Source organism: Tursiops truncatus, chromosome 4 (assembly GCF_011762595.2).
Source record: "Tursiops truncatus isolate mTurTru1 chromosome 4, mTurTru1.mat.Y, whole genome shotgun sequence".
Lineage (NCBI taxonomy): Eukaryota > Metazoa > Chordata > Mammalia > Artiodactyla > Delphinidae > Tursiops > Tursiops truncatus.
The window spans coordinates 18,904,552-18,928,806 of NC_047037.1; the positions used below are offsets into that span (position 1 = coordinate 18,904,552).

Consider the following 24,255-nt stretch of genomic DNA (forward strand, 5'->3'; position numbering starts at 1 on the left):
TGCATCAGTTTCATTTAAGAGCATTTGTTGATCTTTGCAATGCCCCAGGCACTGCCTTAGGCCTTAGACATGGCCATTTAGAGATGCATAAATCCCAACAGAGTTCTCACAGTACACTGTGTAGTGAGGAACTAGATACACAGATACAGCTATAGACAGAATTATAACATAACGAAGTACATGTTTTGTTAGAACGGTGTAAAGAAATTGTGGAGAGAATGAGTATCAGGGCAAATTTCTCTATTCCTTCCAGACCCTGATAGTGCATTTATGACTCATTCCGTTGATACAAGAAGAATAAATAGGACCGTATCCTAGGAGAAAAAGAGAAATCCTGCAAGGCATCTTGCTTTAAAGTGTTGGATGATCTGTGCAGAGTATATACTGGGATCAGTCTAGAGTAAGGATCTTGAAGGGATTAGCTTCCCTGGTGTCAGAGACTGAGTTAGGAGTAGGAGGGTGTAGGAAGTGGGTCCAGGGAAATGATAACAGGAAATTACATCTGTATTGTGCTTTATAGGTTCCAAAGCATTTTTACATACGTCTCATCAAATATTCACAATAACCCTAGGGTTAGATATTTTATACCCATTGTCCAGATCAAAGAGGTAAAATCCCTGGCCCAAGATCCTACAGATCCAGGAGTTCTGCCTCCATATTCAGTGCTGTTTACCCCTTGAGACCTAAGGTCCATTAACAATACCAAGAAATTCTCAGAGTGCCTCTGAATGTCCCAGAGCATAGAGAATAAGAAATAAAGAAAGGGAGGAAAGAGAGAGTTAAGGACCACTTAGCTGGCACCAAGGTTGCTTGAATCGCTGTTTTGAAAAAAGACATCTTGCTATCAACAAGATATTTACAAACAGCTCTGCCCTGTAACTGGGCTTGATTGTTTTTGTGGGCGGGATTTTTTTTTTTTTTTGAGGAGACCAGTTTTTAATTTCGATTTAGTTCAACAAAGAGAGTGTCACTCTTGGAGAAATGCTAATGGCCATAGCTGACCTGGAAGTGGGCAAAAGACAGGATAATTCAGCATGGTTTTAAGACTATCTTAAACGTGGAGGTGGTTTAATTCTCAAAATCCTGTGCTACGCTAGACTGATTAAACCATTCAGTCTTTTGCTTTTCCACCTCATAATCTCAATCTTTTTAAGAGCTGCAGAACACACAGTGGACCCCAGACCAGCAGCATCAACATCACCTGGGAACATAGAAACCCAAAGTCTCCACCCCATCCAGACCTTCTGAATCTGAAACTCTAGGCTGGGACCCAGCAATCTGCATTTTCACAAGCTTTCCAGATAATCTTGATGTGTGCTCGAATTTGAGAACCATTGTTCTAAAAGGCTTTGGGACAGAGTCTAAGAATAAGAGCATCATTTCTCTTTGCTCTTTTACCACCTGTGTGATTTTATATCCAGCGCTAGCTCAGCCCTGTCCCTGATAGCGTAGGCTAACTCTGGACTCCTGGGAAATGGGCAATCTCTACCTCTCTTGGTACTGACACGTGAGGCCTTTCATTGCTGTTGAACTCTTCAGTATGCATCTTGCCTCCTAAGTGAATTAGAATTGTCTGAGGCAGGTACCATGTTCCTAATAAGCATAGCCCTGTGCTGTGCATACTGTGTGTTCAATTGTGTATCTGAATAATTTTATATATTCATTCACATATAATAATATTGTTTTTTAATCATATATCAGTATCTTAATTTCCCAGACATATGAAAACTTGTAGCCTTCTTCCTTGGACCAAGTCTTTAGGCGTGGCCATGCATCATGTTGACCATTTCCTTCCTCTCTCTCAGTTTCCTTACAGATTCTAGCGTATGGATTCAGTGCCTGGAACCAGCACATGTAGTGGAGTGGAACATCATCTTATTTTCTATTCTCATAGCTCTCAGTGGTCTTCAAGTGATTGTCTGCCTCATCAGAGTAGTCATCCAGTTGTCCAAGATACTGTGTGGAACCTATTCAGTCATCATCCAGGTAACAGAACCCCACTGGCACCTGTACCTCCTCCATTTTACCCCCACTGGCCAGGACTCAATGGATCTTGTTGGAAGGATTTTAGAATTCCATCATTTTCTTTCTATTCCTACTGCCCTCATGTTTACTCAACCTCTAATACCTCAATTTTTCTAATATTCCAATGTGTCTGTTGGCTTATCTAAATGGATTGAATCAATGGAATAACTATAAAATCACATTCCATGTTGTATGGTGAAAACACCACAGGTGTTTTAAATGAGCAATGTTTCTATGTAGAAATAACTCAAAGCTCAAAGAAATCTTACCATTTATTGAGAATGTCCCTGTTCATAAAATAGTCGAAGGCTCACAACCTAATCCCAGTGATATAATTTCTCTTTTGAATGCTGCTACATTCAAATAATCCTTTTTTATATTGAGTCATTAGTGAGTGGTTTTGAAGAAGAGAAATATTGAAACCACTTCTGCTTCATCTGCTAAAATATTAACGTTAATTTAATTATGGTGGAAACTGCTAAACCTATCCATCAAGTCCAGAGTAAAGAGAAATCACGAATGAGACATCTTGTATCTTGTTTAACAACATATAATGTATAATACCTTTCCTAGTAGTTTCAAATAGATATTTTCCTATTCTATCATGTTTTGCATATAAACTATAAGTTTAAGTTGCTACTTGGATTATGGATTATGAATCAAGTTTACTTACTTTGTTTTTCTTTCTTTCTTTCTTTCTTTTTTTTTATAGCCTGGAATCATTTGAATAAGAACAAGAATGTTTTTCTTTATCAAGATATGGTCATCTACCTTGTGTCTATCGTTTGGACTTGAGGGCCGTATTCAGAGGATGGCTTTTTTCTCCAGTTGGTATTTATTGTCCTCACCGGAAGTGCCTTCCATTTAGAATTTTTTTCTAAAGCTATATGTGTCAGGATCTTCAGAAATGTTCATACCCTTTGATCAAATAAATCCAATTTCTATAACCTATCCTATGAAAATAAATAAGAATACGAGATAAAACTTTATGCAACTACATATATTTGAAAATTATTTAATATTCTGGAAAATTAGAAATACCCAGAAAGTCTAACTTTAGGGGAAGGATTAAATAAAGCATGGTACGTTAGTTGTAATATTATGTAAAATGATGATTTAAAGATTATGAGTATGTGAAAAAGCAGATTACAAATTGATATTTACAGTATAAGGGTAACTATCCAAAACAAACAAAACAAAACCAAATAACCAAAATACAGGATAAAAACTAAATCTAGATGGATTTACACAAAAATGTCAGCTGTGGTTGATTTGGGTCCTAGGTGACCATTCCTACTTGTCTATATTTTCCAAGTTTTCTTTATTATGTTTTACTATTAAAATACTTTTTTTAAAAAAACATATTTTTACTATTAAAAGGTTTGCTATTTTTCCAACTTTTAAAGGAATACACTTTTTCCAAATGTTTTCCAACATGGACTATCTGTGAACATCACAGAATAACACTTCAATCAATGTTCAGTGGGGAAAGCAGTGAGATAGATAAGCCACAAAATGTTGTACACAAATTTATATAATCTAATTGAGCTCTTGGCGTTATTTTTAAAAAATTTTTTTAACATCTTTATTGGAGTAGAATTGCTTTACAATGGTGTGTTAGTTTCTGCTCTAGAACAAAGTGAATCAGTTATACATATACATATGTTCCCATATCTCTTCCCTCTTGCAAATCCCTCCCTCCCACCCTCCCTATCCCACCCCTCTAGGTGGTCACAAACCACCAAGCTGATCTCCCTGTACTAATTGACATTATTTTTTTTACTGCTGGTGGTGAGTATGATGAGCTACAAGAAGTAGACTTGAAATGAATGAGCAATTGAGGACATGCTCAGTGGGTTATAGAAAGTGACCACTGACCAGTTGATACCTGTTTCATGGAGAGTTACCGCTAAATATTTATTTTAAAAAATTTTTAAAGTAAAATATTTATGAACTTTCTACTTATACTTGGCATGACCTTCTGGAGGACAGCTGTCATGTTTTATATTTTTCCATCATCCGTAGGGCCTAGCCCAAAGCAGACATAGGAGACACTCAATGTTGGACATTCATGCCAGGTTCTTCTGCTCCTCATGGCTGCTCTGCCGAGTACCTGTCTCCATCATGGACCCATTGGGCCTTAACACTTCCACCACTTCCCCATTGCCCTCCTCCATGGACACCGTCAACATTGCTCTACCAACGCCTGCCTGGCAGTGGTAGCCAGTAGTCTGGAGAATGCCTCTCTCCTTGATGTCTGCTCAACCTATAGCCTTCTTTAAGATAGCTGCCCTGTCCACAGCCTTTGCTGAAGTGAGCATCTTGAAAGCAAGCCATGTTGGGTACCACATGACCCCCATGACCTGGACTTAGCTGACAGAACTGGGACCGGCACCCAAGCCATGGGCAGCCTATTGTCACTCTAGTGGCCAATGATTTAGCCTAAAGTGAAACACTGTCCAAATGAGATTGGTGGTTATTCTTGCTTGAAAATTTGAATTATGAAACCAAAAATGAAGCCACGCAGACATTGCTGCCAGGAAAACAAAGGATGAGGAAGAAAGCCAGCCAGAGAGTATCTGATTACTCTATCAAGCCCACAAGCTTGTCATATGCAGCATCCTCTTTCTCCAAAATGCTCCTCAGTCCTCTTGTAAATGAACTTCTGGCAGGTCAACCCCACCAGTTTGTCACTAAGACTGTCTCCATTGTGTTTAGATTCATTATGGTACCATACATTGAGTGGACCATGAAGAGATGTCAGCTGAATGACTCTACCACAGAACTGGAAACAATGTCTAACAACAGGGGCACAGTCAAATTCAGTACAGTATATCTACCAGTAAATCAAATATCAACACAGCCACCCAAATTTTATATTTAAAGAGTATATGCTGATGATGCAATTTTAGGTAAAAACTGTATATAAATCTTTGTGCGCAGTGTGAACCCAAATCTTAAAATAAGCATACAATTACATGTAGATGTGTATAAACGTTCAGATACGTAGAAAAATGACTGGAAAATACCTAAATGTTAATAATTATCACCAAATGATGAGACTATGAGTTATATTTCTTGTCTTTACATTGTTCTATATTTTCGAATTTTCCTTGCATTACTTGAAGAATTAGAAAAAAAAATGTCATTTAAAAAGCAAGTATCCTCTAATCCTTTCTGTAAAATCCATTTAAGGACCTTAAAATAGGAAAGAACTGGACATGAAGCTATGTGTGTGATAGCCCTTTTCCTTACCTTTTTTAGAAGATACTCTTTCCATTTTTTAAGTCTCATATTGAATATTGCCAACTAATCCTAATTAAGAATGATTTCCATTTTGTTCATTTATGCTCCTATATTTATTATCTCTCTCTTATTTTCCTTGCTTCTTTCTCATTGTACTTTTCCTGACTTCTTTTTTTTTTTTTGTTAGTTTCTGCTTTATAACAAAGTGAATCAGTTATACATATACATATGTTCCCATATCTCTTCCCTCTTGCGTCTCCCTCCCTCCCACCCTCCCTATCCCACCCCTCTAGGTGGTCACAAAGCACCGAGCTGATCTCCCTGCGCTATGCGGCTGCTTCCCACTAGCTATCTACCTTACGTTTGTTAGTGTGTATATGTCCATGACTCTCTCTCGCCCTGTGACTTCTTAAATTGAAAGCCTAGCTTATTAATTTTTAACCTTTCTTCTTTTCTTAAAATAAGCATTTACGACTATAGTGGTTCCCTTTTACCTGCTGGAGATACGGTCCAAGGGTCCCATCGAACGCCTGAAACCACCAGTAGTACTGAACCCTATACATACTATTTTTTTTCCTATACCTATAAACCTATGATAAAGTTTAATTTACAAATTAGGCACAGTAAGAGAATAAAAACCATACTTAATAATAAAATAGAACAATTATAACAATATATTGCAATAAAAGTTTGTGAATATGATCTCTCTCTCAAAATATCTTATTGTTCTGTACACACCCTTCTTCCGCTGCTGCTTATGATAACATGAGATAATAAAATGTCATGATGCAATGAGATGAATGATGAAGGGATTGTGATGTAGAGTTAGGCTACTATTGACCTTCTGACCCTATGTCAGAAGAAGGATCATCTGCTTCCGGTTCTCATGGATTATTGGGCCATGACGATATTGATGATGATTGAATGTCAGGAGTGGACGATGTCAATGGCTGGGGATCCCAGGCAGGACAGAGCAGGGCAGCATAAGATTTCATCACACTGCTCAGAAGGCATGCAATTTAAAACTTATTTAATTGAATCTTGAATTTTCCACTTAATATTTTCCATTTAATATTTTCAGACCTCAGTTGAAATCACAGAAGGTGAAACCACAGACAAGGTGGGGACTAGTCTATGCATTTTTCTTTAAGTACTGCTTTGGCTGCATCTCACAAGTTTTGAAATGTTGTATTTAACTTGTTATCCAGTTATGAATATTTTCTACTTTTCTTTATGATTTATTTTTCAAGCTATGAATATGCTTTAAAATTCCCAAATATATGAGTTTTTAAAAATTTTTTTAGATTTCCACTTTATATGTATTTTGATCACAGAATATGTTATATATGATTCAGATACTATGAACATTTTTAAGACTTGTTTCATGGCCAATATTTATAAGTGTTCTATGTACTTACAAATTATGTTTTCTTCAAATATTGGGTGTAGGATTCTACATGTGTCCATTACTTCAAGCTGTTAATTTTGTTGTTCATATGTTCAGTATCTTTTCTTTTTGGTTGTTTGCTTGATCTAGGGTCTCATGAGGATTAAATGATTATATTTATGTACACTAACTTATAATATCTATCTATTATATATGTATGTTTACATAACATATAATATACATTTATATATAAGTTTATATATTTTATATATATAAAGCAGTGTTTGGCATGGATAAGATATATAAGTGGCCTGAACATAGTGGTTTAAAATGTACTCTGGAGTCAGATTGCTCAGATTCACATCTGGGCTCTGACTGATTAGCTGGTTGACCCTGGTCAAGTTTACTTAACCTCTCTGTGTCTCAGCTTCTGAATCTGTAAAACAGGAATAATAATAGAGTTGCTGTGGAGATTAAGTGAGTGAGTACATATAAAGGTCTTAGAACCATGGTGACTTAAATCTGAATCCAAGTGCAGCTGGGGCAGATTTGAAATGGCTGGACTTGGAAATGCCACAAATACATCAGAAGGGAAAGAGGGTGGAAGAAAGTCACAGGGTCACAGGGACAGCACAGGCTCAGGAATCTGGGGAGAGAAAACAGGCAAAGGTAAGAGGTTGCTAGGCTAGATAGAGTGAAGGAGAAACCAGCACTTCCTTTGATCACACGCTCTGAGACTGTGAACATAATCACCATCATACTCAGGTTCCTAAAAACCCTGCCTCTGGCCAATACACTTCCATCCCACTGAAAAGCTACAAGGAATAGAGGCGATTCAAGGTTACTATTATGAAAAACACTACGTATATTCAGAAAGACTCCTGCCAGTTCTGCTTCCTGCTTTGTGAGATGAAAATGGGAATCAGGGATAAGATTCCAGTACTTGCAGAAAACCAAGGCAAGGAGTCAAGCTTGAGGGTGCGTAATGGGGCAGGTGTGGAGGATTCGCAAACCTGGCCACTCAAGTAAGAGCCGATCCATGCCTGACCCAAGGAATACAAGCAATACAAATTAAATGATTTTTCTGGGTTAATATAAAAAGACACACATGCATGCAAGTAGGCACACGTGCACACACACATACTTCCAATTTCATTCCTGCCTAAAATCACATTAAATTTACAATAAAGTGTTTTGGTTTTTTAAAGACATAAACTAACAAATATGGGGAAATTAGGGGAGGAGACAACAGCAATAAAAATTTGGAAGCTACAAAGCATACTGATGATATGTAACTGACAAAAACAACTCAAGAAACATGAAAATCCCAAGTTATCACTGGAGGAAACTGAGAAAACCTGATTTACACCTTGGAATCTTCAAAAGACTCCCAAATGGATAACACCAGATTCCTCTGGAACTGGAAGTAAAGGAAGACCTCTAAAATGAGAAGGATTGGGTGCATCCCTGTATCCCCTCTCCTCTCCATGCCACCGGGAAGGGGCAGACATCTGAAAGTTTATTCTCTGGAAAAGGTAAAATAGAGGGTCTCTGAATTGGAGAGACCCAGATTCACCAAAGATAGGTCTACTACACCGGAACCAAAGCGATTTAGTGACTGGTATATCCTGAACGATGAATGCTAAGGCACTCCCACCTCCAAGCCCTCTGAACCCACTCAGCTCTCGGAATGCTAGCAGCCAGAATTTTACTTTCCAACTTGGAGCCTCTTTCTAAGGAGTCTGACCAGTGCAAGAGGAAAAATGTAGATTCTTACTGTGGTGGGCTGAATTATACCCCTCCCCAAAGGTCCATGTCCTAATCCTTACGCCTGTGAATATGTTACCTCGAAATGGACTTTGCAGATGTGATTAAATTAAGAATATTAAAATGGGGAGATTATCCTGGATTATGCAGATACGTCCAGTGTAGTCACAAGGGAGGCAAGAGTATCAGATTCAGAGAGAAGATGTAAGAACAGAAACGGAAATCGGAGAGAAGAGGAGCTGCTACAGTGGTGGCTTTGAGGATGGAGGGAGGGGATCAATCAAGGAATGCAGGCAGCCTGTAGAAGCTGGAAGAGTCAAGGACACGGATTCTTATCTAGAGCTCCCTGAAGGAATCCGGGACTGCTGAAATCTTGATTTTAGTCCAGCGCCACTGATTTCGGACTTCTGCTCTCCAAAACTCTAAGACGGGAAATTTGTGCTTTATGTCTCTAAGTTTGTGGTTATTTGTCACAGTAGCAATAGGAAACTATTATAAATAATTTGAAATTCCTCAATGATATTTAAATTCCTCAATAAATGGCTCACCCAGCTCACCATGCAGCAGTGAAGTTCAGACCCAACAAGCCCTACACACACACACACACACACACACACACACACACACACACACACACACATTCAATTCCAATCAGCTCTTTCTTCCATTCATTGCCATCATCAGAGAGACAGAGATCCCCAGATGCCTGATGAAAGCCTCCTACAGGGAAGTTAGAGACCAAAACAAATTTAAATAAAGACCAATTTGGAGGAAACCAACTTGGAGAAAAGAAAGCTTAAAATATATATATATATATAATTCATTCCTCAGAAAGATAAGAGAAGATTCTGTGTTCATGAAAAAAGAAGAGAATGCTATTTAAAAAAGAACATTCAGGGCTTCCCTGGTGGCGCAGTGGTTGAGAGTCCGCCTGCCGATGCAGGGGACACAGGTTCGTGCCCCGGTCCGGGAAGATCCCACGTGCAGCGGAGCAGCTGGGCCTGTGAGCCATGGCCGCTGGGCCTGCGCGTCCGGAGCCTGTGCTCCGCAACAGGAGAGGCCACAAGAGTGAGAGGCCCCCGTACCGCAAAAAATAAATAAATAAATAAAAATAATAAAAAGGAACATTCATAGAACAAAAGGAGAACTCTTGGGAATTAAAAAGATAGCATAAACAAAAAAGTCAGTAGAAGATTTGGAAAATGAAGTCAAGGTGTTACTCAGACACTAGAGCAGAGAGAGTAAGATATATTTTTTTAATGGTGCTAAAACTGAGAAAAATAAAGAACCTGTCAGTCTGAGGAGTCCAATACTAAATAACGGGAATTTCTATAACAGAGAAAATGGAGGACAGAAATCATTATAATTCAAGAAAATTTCATGAAACGGCAGAGCATGAGAATCCGGATGGAAAGGTTATACCAAATGATGTTTAAAAACCTCCAGCTGAAAGAGGGTCGTCTATGTGCTTCCAGAGAAGAAAGAACAGGTCACATATAAAGTATAGGGAATCGTATATTGGCTTTAAGCTTCCGAACAGCTAAATTGGACAAAGACTATGGAGCAATGCCTTTTAAATTCTGAAGGAAATTATTTCTATGATACATGATACTTTCTCATGAGTCAGTTCTCAAAAAAATCCCCCTTCCAAGAAGCTTCTGGAAAATGCACTCCACCAATGAAAGAATTCTTCTCCCTTCAAGAAGAGGAAGAAATAGAATTCAGGAAACAGAACGTAGAACACAGGAGAGAGGTTAGCGGAATCCACGGAAAGAAGGGAAGACTGTTCCAGAGCAACACCTGTTCGCCAGGTGTAGAGCAACCAGCTCACTGGAGCAGTGTGACTTGACAGACAGAAATGCCCAAGACAGTCTTCAGCAAGGGCCCTGCTGCCAACGTACTATCCTTTGAATGTCAGGACAGCAAGCCTGGCTGCGATGTTTATCTGTATTTGGTTTGGCTTAACCACGTGCTGAAGCTGTTCCTGCCCTCCTTTCTGTTCTCCGCTGTTTGGATCTCCTAAGGGCACTCACTTCACTCCTGAAAGCTGGAGGGGGACCATGGAGCCAGACTGTGACCTGGAGACTTTCAGCTTATCTTCTCCCAGGAACGTTCATCCAAGAGTGGCACAGTCGCCTCTCTGAATACAAACTGGTTTATGCTCACTATTATTTTTTCTTCAAAAATAAACAACAGGGGGGACTTGGCAGTCCAGTGGTTAAGACTTCGCCTTCCAACGCAGGCGGTGTGGGTTCAATCCCTGGTCAGGGAGCTAAGATCCCACAAGGCTTGTGGCCAAAAAACCAAAACATAAAACAGAAGCAATACTGTAACAAATTCAATAAAGATTTTAAAAATGGTCCACATCAAAAAAAATCTTAAAAAAATAAAAAATAAATAAACAACAGGGACTTCCCTGATGGTCCAGTGGTTAAGACTTCCTCTTCTAATGCAGGGGGTGCAGGTTCGATCCCTGTTTGGGGAGCGAAGATCCCACATGCCTTGCGGCCACAAACCCAAAACAGAAAACAAAAGTAATATTGTAACAAATTCAATAAAGACTTTAAAAATGGTCCACATCAAAAAAAATCTTTAAAAATTAAAAAAAAAAAAACCAGCATATTTTTTAGGGATAGATACCCAGGTAAAATCTTAAAATGATACAGAATAAAACGATTTACTTTCCAGGGGATGAGCTGTGTTCACCAAGGCAGATTCTAGTGTCACCCTGGTGGTTGGTTCCTGGATCTTTAACAACCAGTTGTGGATTTCACACAAAATGTTTTATTGAAAGTCTTGGGAAATTCTAGCTCAAGAAAACCCCCAAGCACAGCGACCCAGAGACTCACATTAATATTGAGGTCTTTATCTCATTCTCCAAAATTTGTCAGCCAGCTTCTGTGTAACCCAGATCTGGCCCTGCAGTTCCCTCCGTGTGGCTTCGGATGTTTGAGCTCTGGTGGTGGTAAAGTTCATAACTTGTCACTCTAGGCACTAAGGTTAATATATCTGAGCAATGCTAAAGATGTTTAGAGAAACTTATTTTTATCTGTAGATCATCTTGGGGGCAAGCAACTTCTGGACTCCCCCTCCACCCTTTTATCTTCAACGAGACTCTGGTTCTCTACTTGTAGAACCACTGCATCTAATGTAGGGATACAGCAGAAGGCACTGAATGGAAGTTGGAGCTCCGTTAGGCTGGGAGCTGAGGATTCCTTTGTAGATGAAGAACACAGAACCCTGCTGATTGAGTACCACTGAGCTCTCTTGGCATCAGGGCATGAGGCCTCAAGGATCCTAAAGTTATTACTGACAGACCAGAAAAAAGGCCCTAGAAATAAGCCTGGGAAATGAGCAAGATGTGGGATTCTCTGCCTCAGGGAACAGGATGAGGTACACTGGCTGGCCCTGCAGCCCTAGGGAATCCATCAGGTCTACCATGGTAGGAATCTCTAGAAGTACAGATGCTGCCTGTCATCGAGGGGTCTTTCATCAGCCTCTCTGAACTGGAAAATGAGGTTCCTTTTGGTGTTCTTGGATATGACAGAGCAAGTTTCTGCTCTGCTTCTGAGCTCTGGGCTTCCTCTTCACCTACTCTAGCAGAGGCAGATAGACCCAGCCCTAAGAGTAAGGGCAGAGAGATTGACAGGAAACATTTGCAAGAATCCTAGAGGCAGTTCCTGGTGTCTTGGGTCAGCTTCTGCAATACCATAAAAAACCCTAAGGATGAGTTCTTTTGGACCGGATGTCTAAGAAGATAGCCAGGGGGAAGGACTGAGACAGACTAAAAGAGTCCAGGGGCCCAGATGAGGTTAACTGTCACTACTTATAGGTTTTTGGAGTTCAGTGATCAGAAATAGGGTTTGATCCCTTATTTTAATGAATGATGAGTAAATAACACTAAACTCATCTAGTGAAAGTATGTTTGGGGAGTAAGATATGTATTCAATCTCAAAGCATCACCTTTGAAATTACTAATTAAAAAGGGGAAAGGTACCTTTCTAATGGAGAGATCTGGCAGGCATCACCTTCTTCAAGTGACCAAATTGAGTAGAGCAGACACGTCAGTGCCTCCTGCATGTCCCCTCGGTTCACCCAGTAGGGCTTCTGCAGACAGTTCCAGGCAGGCAGATGACTTTCTGCATCTCTCTCCCGGAAGGTGTTCTCCAGGTGAAGGAGCACACTTGCACAGCGCACAGGGCAGGCCAGAAGTACTTGGGGGTTAACACCCCATAATGACCTTCAACCAGTGAGAGTTGGTAGGTAAATTCCATAACTTCCTTGCCTTTCATTAGGATAATTCTGAGGGGGTGTATTGTTCAGTCTCTCAAAAATCCACAGCCGGAATGAGCTCCAGTTGCCTAGAGCATTAACTCACTCACCTATTGGCTTTTCCTCCCTTCCCTGTCTCACTTCCTTACTCTCTCATTATGCTTCCTGGGGTCACATCTCAAATAAACTACTTGTACCCAAATTCTTACCTCAGGGTCTACTTTTAGGAGAGCCCAAACTAAGGTGTGTAACATTACCAATAACAGTGCACACTGACACAACGGTAAGTACATGATATTACACTATGTTCTTGCCAAAAAAAGTTTAAAAATAAATTATGTTTAAATAATTTTAAGTTATTAATTTTAAGTTGAAAAAAATTTAAATGGTTTTAAAAAAAACAAGAAATGGTTAGCCTGAATCCAATAATGAGGAAACAATCGGACGAATCCAGATTGTGGAACATTCCACAAAACAGCTACCTAGTGATCTTAAAAATGTAAATATAATAAAGGGCCAAAAAAAGTCAAGAAATTGTTCTAGAATAGTGAAGACTTAAGAGGCCTGACAACCAATTGCAAATATGTTCCTTGATTGGCTCCTGGGTCAGGAAAAGGAAGAAAAAAGAAGCTATAAGGGACATTATTGAAATAGTTGGGGAAATTTGATTATGGACAGTATATTAGTCAAGTTTTTGGTATCAATGTTAAATTGGGTGTGATAATGATATTGTGGTGATATATGAGAATTCCTTGTTCTTAGGAGATGCATGCTGAAGTATTAAGAGTGATAAATTACTTTTAAAGGATTCAGAGAAAAAATAAATTTATAGAAAGAGATAAAGCAAATGTAGCAAAAGGTTAACTATTGATGAATCCAGGTAAAGGGAATACACGTGTTCATTGCATTAATTACTCCTTCAACTTTTCTGTAGTTTGAAATTTCAAACTAAAAAGTGGGAGGGGGGCAAACAAAGAGTCTGTAAAACACAAAAGTGAATAGAATACATGTGTATCAAAGGGCTTGAAAATGTGACTGTTAAAAGTGCCAGAGCAGCTATTATTATGGTTTATATATTTTAAGTATCTTGAAAGATAAATTCCAAGGAGAATAAATCCATGTTTTTCAAATGAATCATTTATAAGAAAGAATTGATTCTGTTAACCCCTGAAGTCAGATACCCAGCTTGTATATAAAGTCCTTGAAAGGGCTCTTTCAGAATCATTATTTCTTTTTCTCTAATTAAACGTTTTAATAAAAGAGCCAACATTGTCTTCTACCATTTTAATTGTAAGTATGAACCCAGTGATTGTTTAAAGTGACCTTTTATGATATCACTTTCTATTTAAACATTTCTTCCCATATGACACAAATATCTTTCCGAATCCATTGTGTCAGTATATCTGTTACTCCGTGCTATAAATAGAATGCCATTCAAATGTAAATAATGCAGGATTTGAAAGTCACTAAAAGTAATGGGGAACTACCCAAATCACACACAAGGTTCTGACAAATAAGGATCTGACAGAATTATGATAGGAAACATTTAAAGAAAAAGTCAAAAAGTATGATAACAGGTTATGATATCTAAAGAATGATTTGACTATTATAGATTAAGAGATTCCCTTAGGATGCCCTCTAATATTCAGGCAAAATAACCTTACTTGTGAAAGTGCTGCAAAAACCAAAAGTGAAATAAAGGACTCCATATTGTGCTCTCTTAAAATTTTGTCAATAAAAATGACAGCATTTGGATCTAAACAACATCTTGATTTATTTTTGGTTGATTCTAAGATTTGGTGCGGCCTTACAAGACAAATTAAAATTGTGTTAAATATTAGATTGAACCATGTGGAACTGTCATTTTTACAAATCAAAAAAGTAGGGTTTAGGGCTTCCCTGGTGGCGCAGTGGTTGAGAGTCCGCCTGCCAATGCAGTGGACATGGGTTCGTGCCCCGGTCTGGGAAGACTCCACATGCCGCGGAGCGACTGGGCCCATGCGCCATGGCCACTGAGCCTGCACGTCCGGAGCCTGTGCTCCGCAACAGGAGAGGCCACAACAGTGAGAGACCCGCGTACCGCAAAAAAAAAAAAAAAAAAAAAAAGTAGGGTTTAAACTAATATAAGATAAAATAAACTTATTAATTGGTTTGCATTTCTAACAATAAAATGCTAGTAAAATATTTTGTTTCCAGTTCCAAATGAATTCACTTTAAGCGGCGAATTTTTGGTAACAATTATCGCTGGTTATTTATCTACATTTGGGGTTACAGTGGCATTTGGAGGGCAGAGGTAGAATCCACCCACTGCTTGGAACATTGTTTCAGTGGGAGAAAAGTCATCCTGGGGTCCAAATAATGAATTAAAAACTAATTTTTGCAATCAACCCATTTTTTAACTGATAACATGCTGAAGAATTATGAATGTGACTTTGTTTTAATAAGATACACATCCAAATGTGCATATCCAAGTGAGTGTCGATATTTTCAAAGCCATCACCATGGGAGCTTCCACAGACATTTTCATGATAGGGTCAAGGTTACAAACAGTTCTGTGGTCTTATCCTCTGGAATCGGCCTGAAATTCTGTGGCAATAATTCCTTTTACTGTCTTTCAAGATGGTGAATAGTCATCCACTGAAGATGGGTTGGTTTTTTAGTAATGCAATAAGTAAACAAACTGGGCAATATATTTGAGGACTCACATAAGAAATGTTTATGTTCTTTCTGGCCATATTTTACTTGTGGCTGTACCGTCACCCACAGGACCTCTTCAGTCATTATACTGCCCGATTTTATAATGCCATTACTCCCTGAGCAACTGGAAAAGGCAAGGCATGTAGAAACTCTCCATAACTATTTGCTGAATGTTGAATACATGAATGAAGCTATGACTTCTTATATATGAATGTCATTCACATACATAGTGAAGTAGAAATGGCTCACAGTTGGTAAATAAAGAAGACAAAAAACTTTTTTTCCAGTACAGTTTTCTTTATTGATCTTGCTGTTTTATATCTCAGTATTTCTGGGCAGTTGAGTACCTCTGAGCTGTATCAAGCTCCCCCAGTTCCCCTCCCACAAGAGTCCTGATCCACTTCTAACAGCAGGAGTTAAGGCTCTGCTAGTTTAGATTAATCTAGTGGTTTAAAATTGTTCTGTTTTCTTTGAAGTACATTGATTTGCAAAATCACTGTTTGCTCATCCTTAAAGGTCCAGGGAACCTGGATAGGCAGGACTAGTCAGCACTGTATTGTGAGGGGAAAAAAAAAGATTTCTCATGCTGAGTTGTGCATATTTGTTTTTGAAAATAGGAAGTAGGAACATTAGGAAGGATCTGCAAAATGATGTCCACAGAGCCACTGGGTCCTGGTTCCACCAAGTCATTGACTGATAATCTGAAAACCATCAGCAAAGTTAGTAAAATAGTGAAGCAGAGTGACAATTTTGTGGATGCAAAAGAATCCTTAAAAGTAATCCAGCCCAAAACAACAAATGCTGGAGAGGGTGTGGAGAAAAGGGAACCCTCTTGCACTGTTGGTGGGAATGTGAATTAATACAACCACTATGGAGAACAGTATGGAGGTTCCTTAAAAAACTAAAAATAGAATTACCATATGACACATCAATCCCACTACTGGGTGTATACCCAGAGAAAACCATAATTCAAAAAGACACATGCACCCCAATGTTCATTGCAGCACTATTTACAATAGCCAGGACATGGAAGCAATCTAAATGCCCATCGACAGATGAATGGATAAAGAAGATGTGGTACACATATATACAATGGAATATTACTCAGCCATAAAAAGGAACGAAATTGGGTCATTTGTAGAGACATGGATTGATCTAGAGACTGTCATGCAGAGTGAAGTAAGTCAGAAAGAGAGAAACAAATATTGTATACTAATGTATGTATGTGGAACCTAGAAAAATGGTACAGATGAACTGGTTTGCAGGGCAGAAATGAGACACAGATATAGAGAACAAACATATGGACACCAAGGGGGCAAAGTGGCAGGGTGGGGTGGTGATGGTGGGATGAATTGGGAGATTGGGATTGACATATGTACACTAATATGTATAAAATGGATAACTAATAAGAACGTGCTGTATAAAAATAAATAAATAAAATTCTAAAATTAAAAAAAAAAAAGTAATCCAGCCCAAAAACTCATAATAAAGAGGAAAATGCCTGAGGTGCAGAGAGAATAATCCGCTTTCCCAACACAGCACGTGGATTAAGAACATGGGCTTTGGAGCCAGAAATGTCTTGGTGTTCAAATCCTGAATCTGTCTCCAGTCAGCTATGTGACCTGGGCTGAGTCTTCCCTTCCTTCTGTTTTAATTGCCTCACTCTTGAGGTTGTCAAGATTAACTGTATTAAACTCATAAAGTGCTTAACACAAAGAAAGCACCTCCCAAATTGTTATTATCATTATTGTTGCTGCTGTTGTTTTCCTAGGCCACAAAGCCAGTTTCAGGGTATACTACAACACATTCATCCAATAAATATTTATTAGGCACATGCTTTGTTCCAAACACTGTTTTAGGTGCTGTAGATACATCAACAAACAAAACCAACAAAATCCTTTCCCTTATGGTGCTTTCATTTTAGTAAGGACAGACAGGCAATAACCTATATACCTGGTAAAGGGGAAAGTTTTACAGTAAATTAGAAGATGATATGTACTATTGACAAAAAAAAAAGGGGGGGTGCTTCCCTGGTGGTGCAGTGGTTAAGAATCTGCCTGCCAATGCAGGGGACACGAGTTAGAGCCCTGGTCCGGGAAGATCCCACATGCCGTGGAGCAACTAAGCCCATGTGCCACAGTGACTGAGCCTGCACTCTAGAGCCCACGAGCCACAACTACTGAGCCTGTGTGCCACAACTACTGAAGCCCGTGCGCCTAGAGCCTATGCTCCACAACAAGAGAAGCCACTGCAATGAGAAGCCCATGCACCGCAATGAAGAGTAACCCCCACTCGCTGCAACTAGAGAAAGCCCATGTGCAGCAACGAAGACCCAATGCAGCCAGAAATTAATTAATTAATTAATTTAAAAAATTAAATTAAAAAAAAGTAGGGGGATCCAAGCACTGGGGAGAGGAGAGGTGGAGCAGGTGGCGATATTAAATCAGGTGGTCAAGATAGACCTCACTTGGAGTGTGACATTTAAGACTGGAGGGAGGCAAATAAGGGAGCCATCAGGATATCTGAGGGAAGAGCAAGCAGGCAGAGGGAAGACAGCTCAAGGGCCTTATGTTAAGAGTGGCTGGTATGTTCAAGGAACAACAAGGAGGTAAGCCTGGCTGGAGCATAGTAAGCAAAGGAGAGGAAAGGAGAGGTGAGAGAAAAGAGGTAATGGGAGCTGAGATCCTTAAGAAGCTTTGAGAGCCATAGAAAGGACTATGGATTTTACTCTGCAAGAAATAAGGAGCCATTGCAAGACTTTGAGTGGAGGAGTGACCTGATGGGATTTATATTTTTAAATGATCACTCATGGTTCTGCTTTCTGGGTTATAATCCTCAGTTTGGCTCAAATGAAATTTTCTTTGTTCTCCTAAAAAAAAAAGAGTATCACTCAGGCTGCTGTATTAAGAATAGACTGAGGGGAGGCAACAGTTGAAGTAGGGAAACTATTTAGGAGACTTTAGAGCACCCCAGAGGGGCATAATGGTGGGAATATACCAGGGAAGTATATCAGTAGAGGTGGTGAGAAGTGGCTACATTTTAAATATATTTTGCACAGGTGACAGACAGGATGTGAAATGTGAGAAAGAAAGAAGCTATGAATGAATCCTAGATTTTTGGCCTGGGATGTTGGAATACTGAAGGTGTCACTAACTGAGGTGAAGAAGGAAATGACTGGAATGGCTTTTGGGGGAATGAGCAAGATCAGTTCGTTTTCATAATTCTTATCCTTGTTTCTCTATAGGTAAGATATTTCCCCTTTCTGGCTTCTTCCAAGATTTTCTCTTTATCTTTGGTTTTCTGCAGTTTGAGTATATGTTTAGGTATAGGACTTTTGGTGTTGGTATTTTTTTTCCTTTGGTATTTATTCTGGTCTTTGGTGTTCTCTGAGCTTCCTCTTGGATCTGTAGTTTATGTCTGTCATTAATTGTGGAAAGTTCTTGACCATTATGACTTCAAACATCTATTTTACTCCATTTCTTTCTTCTCCTTCTGGCATTCCAATTTTCTCTATGTTACATCTTTTGAAACTTTCCTACAATTCTTGGATATTCTGTTTTGTTTGTGTGTCTGTATGTGTGTGTCTTATTGAGGTATAATTGACATATAACACTATATTAATTCCAGGTGTACAACATAATGTGTTTTTTGTTTGTTTCTTTGTTTGTTTTCACTCTTTTTTCCTCTTTGCATTTCAGTTTTGGAAGTTTCTATTGACTAATCTTTTTTTTTTTTTTTTTTTTTACATGGTACGCGGGCCTCTCACTGTTGTGGCCTCTCCCATTGCAGAGCACAGGCTCTGGACGCGCAGGCTCAGCGGCCATGGCTCACGGGCCCAGCCGCTCCGCGGCATGTGGGATCTTCCCGGACCGGGGCACGAACTCGCGTCCCCTGCATCGGCAGGCGGACTCTCAACCACTGCGCCACCAGGGAAGCCCCTATTGACTAATCTTTAAGTTCACTGATTCTCTCCTTGGCTGTGTCCAGTCTAATAAAGCATCAAAAGCATTCTTCGTTTCTGTTACAATGTTTTTGATTTCTAGCATTTTCCTTTGATTCTTCCTTAGAATTTTTATTTCTCTACTTACATTACTTATCTGTTTTTGCATGTTGTTTATGTTTTTCATTATAGCCCTTAACATATTTATCATAGTTATCTTAAATTCCCTGTCTGACAATTCCAACATTTTTGTCATATTTGAGTCTGCTCTGTCCCTTCAGACTTTTTTCTTGCTTTTTGTCATGCCTTGTCATTTCTTGTTTAAAGAGGAAGATGTGGTATTGGGTTATGGATACTGAGGTAAATAGGCCTTTTGTATAAGGATTTATGATAATCCAGCTAGGAGCTGAGCTTGGTTTAATGTTTTTTAATGTTTGCTGTAGCTCTAGGTGCCAGAGGCTTCAAACTTTTCTAGTGTCTCCTTTTTTTCTTTTTTTGGTCTCCCCTCTTGACTTTGGGCCACCTTAAGTATGTCTTCTTAGGGACACACCGTGTCTTGTGGCTCTTTCAATTGTAATCTGCTTTTTTTATACTGGAGCACAGTGGTAAGGTATGAAAGAGGAAGAACATTCTATAATCTTCCAATAGTCTTCTTCTTTTTTTTTTTTAATTTCTTGGCTGTGCCACACAGCATGTGGGATCTTAGTTCACCAACCAGGGATTGAACCAGCACCCCCTGCACTGGGAGCGTGGAGTTTTAACCACTGGACTGCTAGGGAAGTCCCTAAATCTCAGTCATCCTCTGTTTCTCTCCTGTGACCTTCACAGGTGCTTCTTCTGGTATAGCACCTTTCTCTCCCTTAGATGAACAGGAAGGCTATAGAGGGCTGGAATGAGAGACATACCCTTCTCTTATGCCTCTGGGAAAAGCCTCTGATCAAGTCTTCCCTCTGGAGAATAAGCCTTTGCTATGGAGAAGTCTCTGGGCCTATTTCACTGGTTTTATTTTTCTCCTTCCCCTTCCAGAGCCATGTGGGGATCTTTCTCAGATCTTCACCTTGAGAACCTCCTGGGGTTCCTGGAGATAAAACCTATGAAAGTATGGCCCATCCCCCACCCCCCAGCCTGGCCCTGAGGCTATGGCCTCCTGGAGTTTCTCACTCTCATGCTAGTCCATACTCAGCCTCCAGCAGTTCATTAAAATTACCTTTCAAGTGTACCTAACATTACACTCCAGGGGCTTCTGCTCCTGGTAAGCAGATGTCTTCTAGATTCACCTGACTCTCCAGATGTGAGGATAGCAGTTTGCCCTACAAATTCCATTCTCTGATGGGTTCAAAACAAGTTGTTGAATTCTGGCTTGTCCAGTGTTTCTTGTTATAAGAATGGCAGTAATGGTTTCCAAGCTCTTTACAAGTTGGAGTTAAAGCTAGAATTCTTAGGAGTTATTTGGGCATGTTGATTTTGAGGTGTCTGTTGGATTCTTGCTACTCCAGGCATGGTTATGCACCTGCAGCATTGTCATTATCAGAGAGCCAGTGCAGAAATGCAGACTTTCAGGACCCACCCCAGAACTACAAAATCAGAACTTGCATTTTAAAAGATCCACAGATCTTTCTGGAGATTTATCTGCACATAGATGTTTGAGAAATACTGTATTAGCAATGAAATGAAGATGTGGAAGAGACAACCATATGTACTGGAGTCTCGAGTTAAGCAGAGAGGTCCAGGCTGGAGACATAAATTTCTGAATTTTTGTCATGACGTTAGTATTTTAAGCCATGAAATAGGTTTCTTTTTCTAGGGAAAACAAGTGTCAATGCATCTGTAGTTGAATAAGTTGTGTTTATTCCTCGTTGCAAGGTGAGAGAACCCACACCATGGAGAACCTGGAGTATCTCAGAAAAAGTGTGCTAGAAAGGACTTGTTATAGGATTAGGACTAACGTTAGGTGATTTATGGGGGTGCATAAGGAAGTAGGGCTTTGCTCTGGATTGAATGCAGTGAGGAAGTAGGGGTAATTGTATGATTGGATGTCTTCATAAATCTTTTCTGTAAGGTAGGAGGGTTAAAGCTAAAGGTGTAATAGGTAAAGAAGCAGCCATCAGTATGGCCAGGATACGGGAATGTTTGGTTATTCTAAAGGTTTGGACAATGTTCATGTTCTTCATGTGTGTTCAGACATTGTTATGGAGTGGTCTTGTTTTTGTCTTGATCTATCCTGGTCACAGCGGTGTTGTCTGATATTGGTGTTCTAGAAATTGTTTATGTCCAACAGGAGAACACCAGGCCTACCTTTGAGTGCCAAGCCAGCTCTGGATGTCAGGGGTTGCTTTTCTCTTTCTCATCGGTCCTCAATATCTTCCCTCTATGCCCTTCTATGCCTTGTTTTGTGGGCATCTGGTCCTTCATGGAGTCCAGCCCATACTGTGAAAGCTTGTAATTTATATAGTCTTAACCTGAAAAGGACAGAGGGCTTTATCTGCACTCATCTGTCCCAGCTACTAGTTGCTCTACTTATTTAACCTCCTCTAACCCAGAGGAGTTCAAAGAGGTTAAATAGTTTTCCACAGAGTAGCCTAGATTACAAGGCAGAGCATTTAGTAGTAAGAGCATCCACCAGCCTTTAAGGCCTGTGTTTAAACTCTAGCAATAATACCTACTTGCTTTAGCAAGTTGTTTAAAACCCTCTAGTTCCAGTTTCTTCCTCTAGAAAAAGAGCTGAATAAACTTCCCTTTCGGGATTGGCTGACACAATTAGACCTAGTGTTTAGAAAGCAGCTAAGGAAAGTCTGATGGACATTTCAACAAGTGGTGGTTTGGTAGAAGTAACAGAAATAATAGAAATAGGTGTAAAAATTGCTGGCATCTTCCCCTTGTCTTTGAACTCCCCATCTTGTCCCCACACCATTTATATCGCATTGGTTTGCCTTATTGGAAGATATGGTTCGAATTATACATTCTGAGTAAAACTTAACATTTGTTGATAATATAGAAGTATACACTCTTCAATTATGGGAGCCAATTAGTAAGATCACATGAAAGAGACATTTGAGCTGGAATCCAATGATTTATATTTGACTCCTGGTTTCATAACTGGGAAGTTTACATCCTACAGCAACTTACCTGACCTTCTGAGTTGTAGATACCTCATCTGTTAAACAAGTATGAGGGGTGGGAGCTAGGGGAGAGTGTTTTGAAGATGACTTTGGGTAATATTTTTGTTTTGTAAGGTATTTTATATATTGTAAAGCTTTTTACAAAGAAAGTTCTATTATCATTCGGTCCTTAGGCATATTTTTATGTGCTCAATTTATTCCTTAAACTTATTTTCAGTTATGGAATGGAAAAACCAGGAAAGCATTCAAATTTCCCTCCAAGGTATTTGAGCTCATACCTTGGGACCCAATTCAGCGAAGCGTATCTAAATCAGTTGCCTTATGGTCTTGGGCTACCAACCAAGAATATAGTCAAATAATGGTGACCAACTTCAAATGCTGCTGTACCAAAAGACTGATCTACTGAGGGCTGTGCAGGAAGGGAAGGACAGGACTGCAAACATAATTTACCTATGGATGAGCCATAAAATACAACATTACCTAAAATAAAGTGCCCCCCTCACTCCCCCCCAAATATAAGCCAGTCCTAGTCATTTGTTCAGAAGAAAAGAAAAGAACAATGAACATTTACTAACACCAATGTCATTGTCTCAGGGGAGGATGCTAACTTTGAATGCCTACATTGTATCAGGCTGGAAGAGGTCGTCACAGGAGCCCTGAGGTTTCATTATTATTACCTTCATGTTACAGGTAGGAAGGGACTGGAGTTTAGAATGATTATGCAACTCGTCCCAAATCACACACCTAGTAAATGGCAGAGTGAGAATTGGAGGTAGATCTGTTTGAAGTGAATACATTAGACTTCTTTGAACTTATTGGGGTACTTACTGAGGGAAAAGTATCCCAGCTGAATGGCTCTTCTATTGTCTACATTCCAAAGCAAAATTAATGTTCCTAAAAGAAAGAGGAAGGAAGTTATAGAATTTCGATAAAGGGACATCTGAAAACCCATTTAAGGCATCCTGTCCCTCTGCCTGATGGGTGGATCCTTCTACAGCAGCTGGTCTAGGTCACAGTGACAGGGAAGGTTATAAGGTTCTTACATACCCAGAGCGAAATGTGGGAGACTGTAGCATCCAACAATTCCAGCCTGATTGGATCTCCTCACTTAGGTCAGAGAGCCCATCCCTAACTCCTCTCTCGTGAAACGCATCATGCCTGACATGCATCTTCTCCCCACTCCTTTCAACTGCTTCCCAAAGGGTGAGAGATGTGAATCCCTTCCTCATGGCTCTCTTGTGGGTGATTGCTCCACCCACCATGGTCCCTCTAGGCCTAGCTTTTCTGAATTTCTCCCAACATCTGCTGGTGACATAAAAATCTGCCAAAGCAGTGGGCGGCTTCCCCAGCTTCCTCTTACAACCCTCCGAAGGATTCACAAATGTGAAAAACGTTGTGATATGACAGCCTGCATGTTTTTTTTTGTTTGTTTGTTTGTTTTGCAGTACGCGGGCCTCTCACTGTTGTGGCCTCTGCCATTGCGGAGCACAGGCTCCAGACGCACAGGCTCAGCGGCCATGGCTCACGGGCCCAGCCTCTCCGCGGCATGTGGGATCTTCCCAGACCGGGGCACGAACCCGTGTCCCCTGCATCGGCAGGCGGACTCTCAACCATTGCGTCACCAGGGAAGCCCCAGCCTGCATGTTTTGACCTGTGTAGAATTTAGCAACTGTTGCTTATAAGGAAAATATTTATAGCCTCATTTTTTTTAATGCAAAAAAGAAAACAAATTACAAATATTTTGTTGATTTTTTAAATCAAGTAAATGGAAATGTGCTCTCCTCATAAAAAAACATTTTAAA

The 24,255-nt window shown here is 39.7% G+C and overlaps 1 protein-coding gene and 1 long non-coding RNA gene across 5 annotated transcripts in view; one reads left to right on the top strand and one right to left on the bottom strand.

The window, feature by feature from the left end:
• TM4SF18 (transmembrane 4 L six family member 18) overlaps positions 1-5,532 on the top strand; it is a 28,835-nt gene extending 23,303 nt beyond the window's left edge. For all 4 annotated transcript variants that reach the window (XM_073803713.1, XM_073803714.1, XM_019934335.3 and 1 more), the window contains 2 exons: positions 1,806-1,986; positions 2,738-5,532. In XM_073803713.1, the coding sequence (XP_073659814.1) occupies positions 1,806-1,986; positions 2,738-2,752 (196 nt within the window). In that variant the 3' untranslated portion in view covers positions 2,753-5,532. The remainder of the gene's footprint in view (positions 1-1,805; positions 1,987-2,737) is intronic.
• Positions 1-24,255, bottom strand: part of LOC117312119 (uncharacterized) — a 51,587-nt gene that overhangs the window by 5,584 nt on the left and 21,748 nt on the right. Inside the window, exon 5 of the long non-coding RNA XR_004526266.2 lies at positions 23,282-23,347. This is a non-coding gene — a long non-coding RNA (uncharacterized lncRNA). The remainder of the gene's footprint in view (positions 1-23,281; positions 23,348-24,255) is intronic.